General features: G+C 45.2%; 1 protein-coding gene across 1 annotated transcript; it reads right to left on the minus strand.

Annotated features, from left to right (window-relative positions):
• Positions 1-913: 913 nt before the first annotated feature.
• On the minus strand, positions 914-4,595 carry LOC138516712 (homeobox protein HMX2-like). Its single transcript, XM_069632031.1, has 2 exons — positions 4,226-4,595; positions 914-2,287 (listed from the first exon to the last, which is right to left on the minus strand). The coding sequence occupies exons 1-2, from the start codon at positions 4,470-4,472 to the stop codon at positions 1,737-1,739; spliced, it is 798 nt and encodes a 265-aa protein (XP_069488132.1). The 5' UTR covers positions 4,473-4,595; the 3' UTR covers positions 914-1,736.
• Between the last annotated feature and the right edge of the window lie 7,287 nt (positions 4,596-11,882).

An 11,882-nucleotide genomic window follows, 5' to 3' on the forward strand; every position in this document is an offset into this window, starting at 1 on the left:
CCATTATGTTGAGCCATTCCAACTTGTCACTTATAGTCCAGAAATGTTTCCAAGAGGCATTACACATGATTTCATCACACATCAAGCGCGCCCAAGATTCAAAATGGCCGCGCTAATTCCCAATTACTTCTTATCAAGCGCCTGCGACATAGGTACCCCAATGATGCTGCGTTTTCAGGATCTGGGTTGACTTATTGCTTTCTCTTTTTATTCCATTGCTGAATGTATTGTGAACATAACTAGAACTTTTTCACACAAACGGGCGCCCATTGCAGTGAGTGTCAGTCATTTTAGCTGCCCTGTGAATAAAGCAACATTGCATACATAAGCCCCTAGGCGTGCCCTATTACCGGGACTAAGCACGACAAGCTGCAAGGGGCGTTGAAGTTCCGGTGTACGCTAAAGTCCACGCCAAATGACGCCCGGAAATCCAAGATTCCAATGCTCTACACTTCCGGCGTACCTCCATCAGTCCCCTGCGTCAGGCGATAGTGCTTGGTTGATGTTTATGTTCTATTGCACTGTCGAAAACAGTGCACATTAAGTTCAGGCGTATACACGGAATTTATGATTTCAATGAAATCCGTGTATAATAAAGCGCCAGTGGAGGAGTTTCAGGAAGACACGGGCAGTTATTGGGTTTACATGTTTATGTGATTACGATTGTTAATCTGGTTCTAAAGCATACTTGGCACCAAATATCTCATAAAGGAACAGGCTTCTCTTTAGTATGTCTCTATTCTTTATTGGCTGGGAAATGTGATTAAAGATTAGCGATATTGTTACTGCTATTTATAATAATATAATACAGGTGCATTTTACTGCGGTGATACAAATGCAATTCAAAATAAATGATTAACGTGAAGATAAAAAAGACCTATAAATATGTGATAAACGATCACACGCAATATGATTCATCGTGTCATTGTTTTATTTTCACGAATTCTTTGAAGCAGCGCTAAAACCGGCAAATCACTTGTATAAAAATATGGTTTCGTTATCATAGATAAACATAAAAAGAAGTTAATAGTGGCAAGTTAATACAAAATAACTAACGACACAATCTTATAAAATGGCGACTGTGTGAGGCTGTTAAGAAACATATTTGGTGTACTTGTCTTCCATACTCCTTCCCCCCTTCCCCGCCGAGAAGAGCATGTGATGATAAACACACAACAAAATAGCACAAGCAGGTCGATGGCGGGCCTGAGTGTACGGGCAAAGGGGCCAAAGAACGCGTAAGACTACCCGCCAAAAGCAGACCATCTAGAACCCCATGGCACACACAAATAACAGATAAGACATTCTGCCAAGTCAATGTCAGAAGAGCGCCCTTCCTTTGGTTGCGATGTATTTCTCATAATCGCTCATAAAAAAAATCATACGTACAATTAAATAAAAAATATATTCTTATTTCGACACAAACAAATGATTATTGTGAATGTAATTAATGTTTTTAACACAAGATTTCCAGGAGCTAAGCTAAAAAAAAAAAAAACATTTAGGTTGTAATGTTTTAAGGAGAAACAGGGTGTTCGTTGAGCGAACGGATTATATCATATAGATTTGAAAAGCCGGCAGGTAATTGCGTTATCCCTTTGAAAGCAAATACTTGTATTTGATTCCATTTTAAAGTTAGATGCGCGGAGCTGAGACAGAAATGGGACATTCGTTGTCTTGCCATGATAGGGGGTGAATCTAAGAGAGGGGAAATGGGGGCAGAGGGGAGGTGGCCTTTACACGTCTCCGTCCACGAGACTGAAATATTTGCCCGGGTTCGGGAAGCAGAAGTAGGGCACGTTGCCCCCGGGATAGAGGAGCGGGAAGGAGACGGGCAGCAGGCACCTGCTGAGGAAGGAGCTGTCTTTGTAGAGGCCCGGGGCGTGCAGCGCCTGGGCCAGGTCCGCCGCCGGGTCCGCCGGGCTCGGGCCCTCCAGCTCCGCCGACAGCTGCCGCTTGAGCTTGTTGCGGCGGTTCTGGAACCAGATCTTGACCTGGGTCTCGGTGAGCTGCAGGGAGCTGGCCAGGCAGGCGCGCTCGGCGCTGCTCAGGTAGCGCTTCATGTCGAAGGTGGACTCCAGCTGGAAGATCTGGCTTTTGGAGAAGATGGTGCGCGTCTTCTTTTTGGTGACCAAGCTGCCGTTTTTGGAGTTGGCGCTGAGTAGTGGTCCGTCGTCCAGGCTGTCGGGGGTGCCGGCTCGTAAGTCCAACGGGCTTCCCTTAGGGGTTTCGTCCTGGCACGGGCTGCATAGGCCTTGTCCCGGGGCTATGAAGCAGGTCCCGCTCCCTGAGTGAAAAGAAGCATAACATCAGGAAAAATGCACACGAGGAACGCCATCACAGGGCAACCAATGCACGACAGCAGGAGGTTCATAAAGCAGAGAGGGAAGGATGCTCGACTGCTCACACTGCAATCACACCCCCCCACCCCCCAAGGCAAGAGCACTACCGATGCAATTCAGACAGGGGGGGCGACTTCTGCTCACACTACAACTACAATCACACACCCTGAATCAAGAGCACTAACGATGCAATTCAGACACGGGGGAGGGGGGGCGACTTCTGCACACACTACAATCACACACCCGGAAGGCAAGAATACTACAGATGCAATTCAGACACCAGGGAAGGAACACATGGGCGACCTCTGCTCACACTACAATCCACGGGGGACACGCGGGAGATCTCTGGTCACGCTTTAATTACACACCTTGAAGGCAAGAGCACTACAGATGCAATTCAGACACCACGGACGGAGCAATTGGGCGACTTCTGTTCACACTACAATCACACACCCGGAAGGCAAGAATACTACAGATGCAATTCAGACACCAGGGAAGGAACACATGGGCGACCTCTGCTCACACTACAATCCACGGGGGACACGCGGGAGATCTCTGGTCACGCTTCAATTACACACCTTGAAGGCAAGAGCACTACAGATGCAATTCAGACACCACGGACGGAGCAATTGGGCGACTTCTGTTCACACTACAATCACACACCCTGAAGGCAAGAGCACTGCCGATGCAATTCAAACAGCACTGAAGGAACACATGTGCGGATCTCTGCTCACACTACAATCACACACCCTGAAGGCAAGAACACTGCCGATGCAATTCAAATACCACGGAAGGAAAAAATGGGCGACCTGTGCTCGCACTACAATCATACACCTTGAACGCACTACATATGCGATTTAAACATCATGGATGTGTGCGTCTCTGCTCACACTAAAATCGCACACCCTAAAGGCAAGAGCGCTACCGATTGATGCAAACACCACGATAGCAACACATTTGTGTACCTCTGTTCACACTAAAATCATACATTCGGATGGCAAGAGCACCGCTGATGCAATATAAACAGCACAGTGGGGAAAATAGGTGCACGCTGGTCACACTGCAATCATACACCCTGAATGGACACAACACCCAACGCCAGAACACCCGTTAGAGGTATATCTCAATGGGCGCGGAACAGCACCAACAATAAAAGTCTCCTGGGCGGAAACCAAGATCACACACCTAACACTTCAAATAGCTCAATGGCCGCTGCCTTTGGTGTTGAGATGTTTGTTCAACCTGCAGGCAGGGGCTCGAACCCTAGCAGTGTCAACTGTGCTTCCAACCTTTCTAGATGATGTCTAAAGTGCCATAACATTTCGCGACACTGCGAGAGCAACACGAAAGACGGTATTCGCCTGCCCGGCAGCCGGCTAAAGGCAGCATCAACCAAGTGATCCTTGACAGTCGAATCCTTGACAATGGCATCTCCCATTAAAATAAAAGTAAGGCATGCATGCTGTGTAGCAGAACGGCAATGTCACTTTTGGGACGGAGAGCACACGCGAGAACTGAACGAACTATTGCAACACGAGGGCGTGTGTGATCCAGGTCCTGTCATTTCACGGAACTGCGTGTTTGCAGTGAAGGGTTATCATTTGGTGTGCCAGTTAATTACCACAGCGGCAGCGACGCTGGAGGGCAGCTTAAAAACCACCCCGTGACAGTCTGGTGGCAATTCTAAAGGAGAGATCCGCTCTCTTCGAATCCCGTGCTGCCGGACTAAACAAACGAGGAGTCAGGAGGCCACACACTCGAAAAAGTTCACGAACTTCGTCTTAGATTAACACATGTTTAACGCCAATAAAACGTGGGGTTCGCTCCAGGCAAGGTGGGGGAACACATTAACTTTTCCTACATTTTGTGGGCGCTCACTTTACCATTGCGAGTGTGCAGCAGCGGCGCCTCCTGCTCTTCATCCTCGTCTTCGTCTACTCTCTGCTGGATGTTTCCTCTCTGGATCTCCCTGGGGTGGCTCCTGGGGCTGTCTGGGCGGCAGGGGGTGCTGAGCTTCAGAATACTGTCAATGGTGAATTTGAGAGAGAGGGGCCGGTGCGGTTCCTTGCCCGAGCTCATATTCGGGCGTGTGAGGGGGAGCGGGGGTCTGAGCAGGAATGCGCGGCGCATCAGTCTCACAGCCGCATCCCTGAGCGCAGCAACATCCCGCTGTGGACCGCGAGCACCGAGGGATGAGACGGAAGAAGCACTGCAAGGCGCACTGGCACCCAGAAGGGTCCTAGGGAGTGCGCCTGTGCGGAGCCAGAGGAAGGAGCACGAGAATCCAGTCCAGCCAATGGCACCGAGCTCTGGCGGAGATGGGGGGAGGTGGGCTAGACCAGCCCCGCCAATGGACGAGGCTGGTCTCGAGCAGCTGCTCAGAGAGGTGACACTGACAGGCTGAAGTGAGACCTTGGAAAGAATGCGCTCGGACCTGGACGAACCGGAGGGCGGCCGAAAACAGCAATTGTCTATGTAAACCGTACATATTTCATAACCTTAGAATATAGCTAAACATAAAGCACATAACATACAAAACCAACGAAAACACACAGGTATTCCGTTTTTAGTTCTGTTTTTTCAACAGCTAGCACATCCTTCGCAGCCATGTTCCACTTTCCAGGATGACGTTTGCGTTACTTACATCATTGGGAATTGGCATGAACCCTGCGTGGTTTCTAGAAACCACCGCCAGCTTCATAGGATATGTAGCCACACTCATTTCTCAGCCTGTATTTTACAAGGGCAGGTTTCAGGCAGCAGAACTCACTTTACACGAAGCTGAACTCACTTCACTTTACACCCTCGGACTTTAGGCAACAGTGCTACACTCTGAATTGCAGTCTGTGCCTTAGAGGGATGACAGAGCTGTCCTCTAAATAGCACATCTTATACTTGACAATGTCAGTCTTTAGACAGCAGATGCATGGCCAGGCTTTACAAAGCCTAACTATTCCCTGGATTGCGCGCACTTCACCTTACAAGGACAGGCTTCAGACAGCAGAACCACTCCATAAATGGCACTTACTGTGCCCAAAAAGGTCAGGCTTTACATAATATAGTTATCCCATACAATCTATATACCAAACCTTACATGTTCTGACTTTAGACAGCAGACCTATGTCCTAAATTTAACATGGCCAGGCTTAGAAATCATTGCTATCCCCTAAATTAAACCCACACTGTAACTTACATGATCACGCTTTAAATAGTAGAGTTTGCCAAAAATTCTGTATTCAAAATTTTGCATGGTCAGACAATAGACAGCAGAATTGCACCCTAAATGTCATATACTACACCTGACATGGTGTGAGTAATTCAACCATTCGCAGAGTGGGCATGCGCTCGCCTGGGCTTTTATGACATGTTTAATTACATGGAAAGATGGTACACCAAACTCAGGAAAATGTGTGGGGCTAACCCACACACATTTTCCTTTGCTCACACCACGACAAAAGCATAGACCCATGTTCTCCAGGCTGGACAATGCCCACAGGCGTGGTCTGCCCATGTCATATTTAGTTGGAATCTGACAGCCAAGGAGTGAACAATATCATCACCAGGAAGGGGGAGGACAAACCCTGGTTACCCTCATTGTATCAACCAGGTCATCACTGTTGATTGACTCTTGGAAATTTTCTCTATGCAGCATTTTCGTGGTGAGTCCAGCTACTGGACAATATGGGTAAGTCTTCTCTCTATTCACAATTATCCGGGCAACTTGCTACCAGCAACAGAGAATGGGGGTGGCAATTGCTGTGATCTATAAGCTTCCATCTGCTTAAGTGTGGTATAGGATACACTAGGCTACAAACAGAGAGAGAGGTGGATAGGCAAGTTCTTGCCAAGGCTAACTAGGATTGATTCAGGCTGTGTTGGCTTTCTTTGCCTCTGCAGTTTCCTGCATTTGAGCCCTGTCATCATCTTGTATCATTTGAAACACAGCACAAAGATCATACAGTGAGGGAACAACTCTGTCGCCCTGCGTGCCTCGTGATAAAAAAGATACATCTCTACAGGTGGGCAGCACCCCTTGCAACATAAAACATATATAACATCTTTATCCTATTTTAACGGATATGCCCTTGGGTTAGCTTGTAGGACCAGGTACCAACTAGGAACTTTAGAATTAGTTTGAGGATTTGCTACATTAGGGGGCTTTTACTGCGTTGAACGCATACCCTCTATGTTATTATAATCATTGTTGCATATAGGAGGCTTCCTGGCCGTCCCCTCAACAGTATCTGGTCTGCTACAGCCACCACAAAGCCTGCCCCATGCATACGACCACTTTTGGAGATTTTTCCAATTTGATCAGATATTTTCATTAATTTCTTAGTCTATCTTTACCTTTATTTTGGCCAATTTAGGAATATTCAAAGTGGACCTTAACACCACTTCTTTATTTCTTTTTCAACATATGTAGTTATTTTGCAGCATAAGTAGAAATTTTCAGCCCTGAAGAAGGCTGTGCTCACTGACACAGACCGAGCCGTACCAGCCGAAACTCAAGTAGGCCACCCTACAATCAGCATTTGCGATAAGGAGATCTAGCGTTGATTGGTAGCCAGAACGAGGCAGCTTTGCTCTGCCAAATAGGCAATTTTGAAATCACGAAGCACTTGGTACAACTGTATTAAGTTAAATAAAATCGCATACTACCAGTGAATTGCAGTTTTTTCATGATTGTTTGTTATTTCACCTGACGCTTCTGTTTCCTTGCAATAATTACGATTTGGACTGCTTTTTGGTTACCCAGATACAGATAACCATGTGTGCTTGTTTCTGTGACACCACGGTTTCTGTGCTCATAGGAGATGTGTTTGGACTAACTGTGAGATTGTTTGATTGGATGAATGTGAATGAGAGAGTATGTATTTTTGGTATGATGATATGAAATTCTACAACATTGTATTTATTGATGGTGGTCATTTTTTGAATGAATTACTTTATTTGCGGTTTGTCTTTGGACATATTTATCTCTGAAAATGTTTAAATAAATACCTTTGTAATTCAACATCAAATTGTCTTTACTGGCAGAAAAGTGAGCCCATTCCAATATGGCAGATGAGTCTGCATATTTGTGGTGCCTTTGATTCTTCACTCATCTCTATGCCTACAAATGAAGCTTGTGGAGCACCTCACATTTTTTGTGTATAGTGTAACGGTTTATTGAGAAGTCACCCTAAACACAAGGAGTTCCTTTGCTCCCCACTCACGTGGTTATGCAACATACTGTTTAACAGATTCCTTTTCAAGCCCTATCTCAGACAAATATCATGTTCCTTGGATCCCTCTCGTCTGATCTAACAATGAGCCAAGAGCCAGGCCGGTCTATGGGAAATATATTGGTATTTATTTAAATTAACATTAAGAGAAATTAGCACAAAAACATGGAAAACACCACTTTATCTGTGGCACAACACAATCAACTTCTCTCAGCATGAATGAATCATAGAAGTGGGTAAAAAAGAACACAGACACAATTCTTACTTTTTGCAAATTTTACTTCCCGAAATAATGACACTGAGCAATATTATAATTTCACCCAAACTTCTGTTTCAAAACAAACACAGGGTGATGTATCACTTTGTTTTTCAGACCCCCCCCCCTTGTATTGGTCTATGTTGGGAAGTTGGGAAGAAAAATCTGAATGCTTTGGGGAATTTTGGATTTCAGACCACCCTTACTGAAAGGCTTGTGTTGGGGAAGTTGGATAAAAAGGTTGGACTGATTTAGGAACAAAGACACTATTCCTGATAGAAGTCTGGGTCAGCTGGTCAACAAGGATTACCCAATTAAATTATAGGATATAGTGTTTAGCGCCCACTGGGAAGTGAGCTTTGTTAATTTAGAATTTTAACAAAATTCGCCCCATAGTGTTCTGCCAAATGGGGAATTAATTATATTAATATTTTTGGTTACATTGGCTAAGGATGTTCACAGTTACCCCTCCCCCACCCGCTATAAAGTGAAAGGATTCAAGGCAATCCGACACCCCCCTTTTGGTTTTCCAGGGCTTAGTTCTACTTACATAACAAGCCTCGGCTCAGGAAAGCCAGCTGCATCTCAGCACACTCTGTAAAGATAGGGCAGGGGTCTGGTCACTCCACTCTCAAAGATGGCCCCCCACTCTCCACCACAGGACCGAGTCAGGTTTGAGGCCTTCCTAGAAATAGACAGCTCCACCCAGATGCACAGTCAGCAATCTCTTCTGGTATCTCTTTACAGCTGTCGAGTGGTAAGTTTCAGCAGCCATCCTGATGGTCTGTCTCTTCTCTCTGTCCTCCTGTCATTCTCACTTTTCTGTCTCCTCAGTATTTGTGTGTCCCCTGTCCTAGTGCAGTCCCCCTTATATAGCAGAAATGACATCACCAATTTTACCATCGAGCAGAAGTACCCTGCAATAATCCCTGCCACTATCATTGGACAGTTACCCCTCTCTCTCTCCTTCCAACCCCGCCTCCAAGTCAGGACTGGTTTAGGGGACTGGAGCAACATCTGTCAATTGATATTTGTAATCGCTGCTTTGTTCTTCTTTCAACGTTTTGGCAAAAACTAGTTATGTATCACAACTTCATAATTTTACTAGCAACTGCCATACCAAACATATTTTCTGTTTTATCTTAACATGGAGAATCAGATAAGTCAACCACCAAATTCATATGATCTAGCATGGCCATGTGGCATATTTCTGCCATTTCGATAAAAAGCACAACAGATATGAAGCTGGAAGTTATTAAAAATATCCCTAATTTCATTTTCCACCCGCTCACCAACTCTCACATTTGGAACATGTTCAGATCAGCCAGAAACCTAGTCTAACGGGCCATTAAAGTTCCCAGAGTCACAGGTAGATGCATTTTATATCCCCCAAATCGCCTAAAAATGACATAGAAAATGGTACAAAAATGAAATCAATCCGCCTTACGATGTCTGAGAAAGAGGCCTAAATAATAACATTCCTTTTAAATTAATTGTACACCTGTTTGTTCAGCAAATGGGAGCTCTGATTCATCCAGCACAGCCATCTGTCTCCCAGGGCCAGCCTGTGACCAGAGGTTTTATGAGTCTCTCTGAAGTTGGTAGTTTGCTCTTTGAAGTTGCAGCCCCCAGTCTTCACACCTTTTAGTCAGGCTCCTGCCAAGGCTGACATCCCTTGAAGTCCCTGCTTTCAGAGCCAGCAAGTATGGAGAACACTGGGCTTTTGACACCTTCTGCAGCACATTTTACTGTGGGGGGTCATTAGATGGGAGATGTGACATCCAGGCTGGACGTGGGAGTTTTCCTTGTGATGTTTTGCCCTCAGCCAGCAAAAGGGTCTGCCCTGGATTGACATTTTTATCATGAAGACAAAGTGGCTCTTCAAATGTCCCTTGCGTTTTGTGGATAAAACATAATATACATTGACCTTTGTCAACCCACACATCATGTTTTGTTTTCCTGACATCTTTCTGTGAGCAGTGATGTTTTTTTCAGTTTTATTTTTTTCGAACCATTTTTATTTGCACACACACTTGCATTCCGTTTTTGTTTTTAATGTTTAAAAATCCTCTTTCCCATGTCAGAGGGATCTTTGATTTCTCCTTCTTTTGGAAATTAAACTACTGCTTGCCCATTGGTAATGACAGGTAGACCCCTTTCCACATGGCTCTTTAACTTTACTTGAAAAACAAAACCGAATGACAGGCCATTTTTGTTTCAGTGTTTAACATCTTGCTATTCATGTGAAAGGGATTTCTGTTTGGGGCCTTTAAATGCACCCGCAATGGTCAGGCTGATTAACTGACAAAGGCTACATTGATCCACCCTGTTCTTTTGTTAGGGCCTGAAGCTGGTGACAGTTATTAACATACCAAAAGAGGGTGAGGGTACTTCAAACAGGCCTCCTTTGGCCTGGCTGCAGACGATAACAAAGGAGACACATTAGAAGGAGTCTCTGAGATAAGATATCTGGGTGTCGGAATCAACATCTCAAGTGTGGAAAAAAACTGGGAAGAAATTCTGGTAGCAAAAGTTAAGAATTTAAGTGTGCAAGGCAGAGTTGTGAATGGGAAATATGGAAAATTCTCCCTGACGCCCGTGATGCTGTTCTATGTGCAAAAAGTACTACCATCACTAACCTACGGTAGCGAAGCCAGAGTGAATATTTCCCGTAAAATCTGGTCCAAGTTGGAAAGTGGGTTTTGGAAACCCATATTGAGGCTATCGATGAATACACCGACAGTAGCAATAAGAGCGGAGCTTGGGCTAGAGTCACTAGAGGCCACCATGAAATGGAAATCACTAAGTCTGCTGAGGAAAATGCTTGAAGGGAGTCCAGCTCTGGGCTACAAAATCCTAGCAACGAATGGTTTGGCAAAGAGTTCAACTTATTTAAACCATTGGAAAAGGGAATGGACTCAAGTCCTATTAGATTTGGAATCGAAAGAAGAAGAACTAGTCTCAAATCCTAACAAAGTAAAAGAACAATTGTTCTGACAAGACTGGAAAAAATATTGAAAGATAAGGGCAATGAGGTTGCAAGAGAACTCACGGAAAAAGACTTGTGTTAAGAACATTCAATGAAGGAGGTCATGAAACTGACCTAAAAGGAAAAAGTGTGATAAAAGTTTTGTAATGTAAACTAAATTTTACACAATAAATAAAATAAACAAAAAAAAGGAGACAGGGAACCCAACAACCTTTCATATGTCACTGTGTCAACCTAAAGCCAGCTAGCGCCCTCAGTATCAATGACAAGTGAATTGTCAAGTCTGGGTCTGCTGTTTACAGTAGGCCACCCCGCTAGGAGGACTTCATTCATAAGGCACGAGACTGGGGGTTGCAGTAGCCAGAGAGTCTGGCCTCAACGCAGCTTCAAGGGAGACCAGCTGCTTTAACAGGGACCACACAGGGAGGACCGTTAACCAGAGAGATGCTTTGAACACAACAGACAAGAAGATGGGTGGGACTAAGTAGCGCAAGGAAGGGAGCCCAGAGCATTTTCTGTTGAGAGAAGGGTCCCGCCATATTAGTTCTGGGGCACACCTTTTTCTGTTTTCAATCCTTTACCTTTCCTGTTGCAAAGAACTTTGGTTATGACCTCACACATACAGGAGATTGTTCGTAGGGTCCCCAGGATTGGTTCATTAAGGTAAGCTTAGCCTACACCAATCACTGTGGCCCTCTTGGCTTTAAAAGAGGACTGAACCCCTCTTTTGGTAGATCATCTGAAGATGCCACAAGAAGTAAGAAACAAGAACTCATCCTTGGACCTGGGTTGAAGGTACAGTCTGCCTTAAGTCTTCCGCCAGTGAAGTAAGGCAAGGATATCCAAAGAGGGAAGCAAGATTCCTCCCCTAACCTTGTCCCAGGGAACAGAGGAAGAAACAGAACTCAAAGGACATCCAGCCAACACAGAACCAGTACCCAGCCATCACACAGGGTGCCTGCCAGGCTCTGAAGCAACCTTCCTGGACAGTGAGTGCCAGATGACCTCTGAACCTAAAACCAAGGACAAGGCAGCTACCTGCAACACATTCCACAGCTGTGGCCGTC

The sequence above is a fragment of the Ambystoma mexicanum genome, chromosome 6q (assembly GCF_040938575.1).
Source record: "Ambystoma mexicanum isolate Mex_15411 chromosome 6q, UKY_AmexF1_1, whole genome shotgun sequence".
NCBI lineage: Eukaryota > Metazoa > Chordata > Amphibia > Caudata > Ambystomatidae > Ambystoma > Ambystoma mexicanum.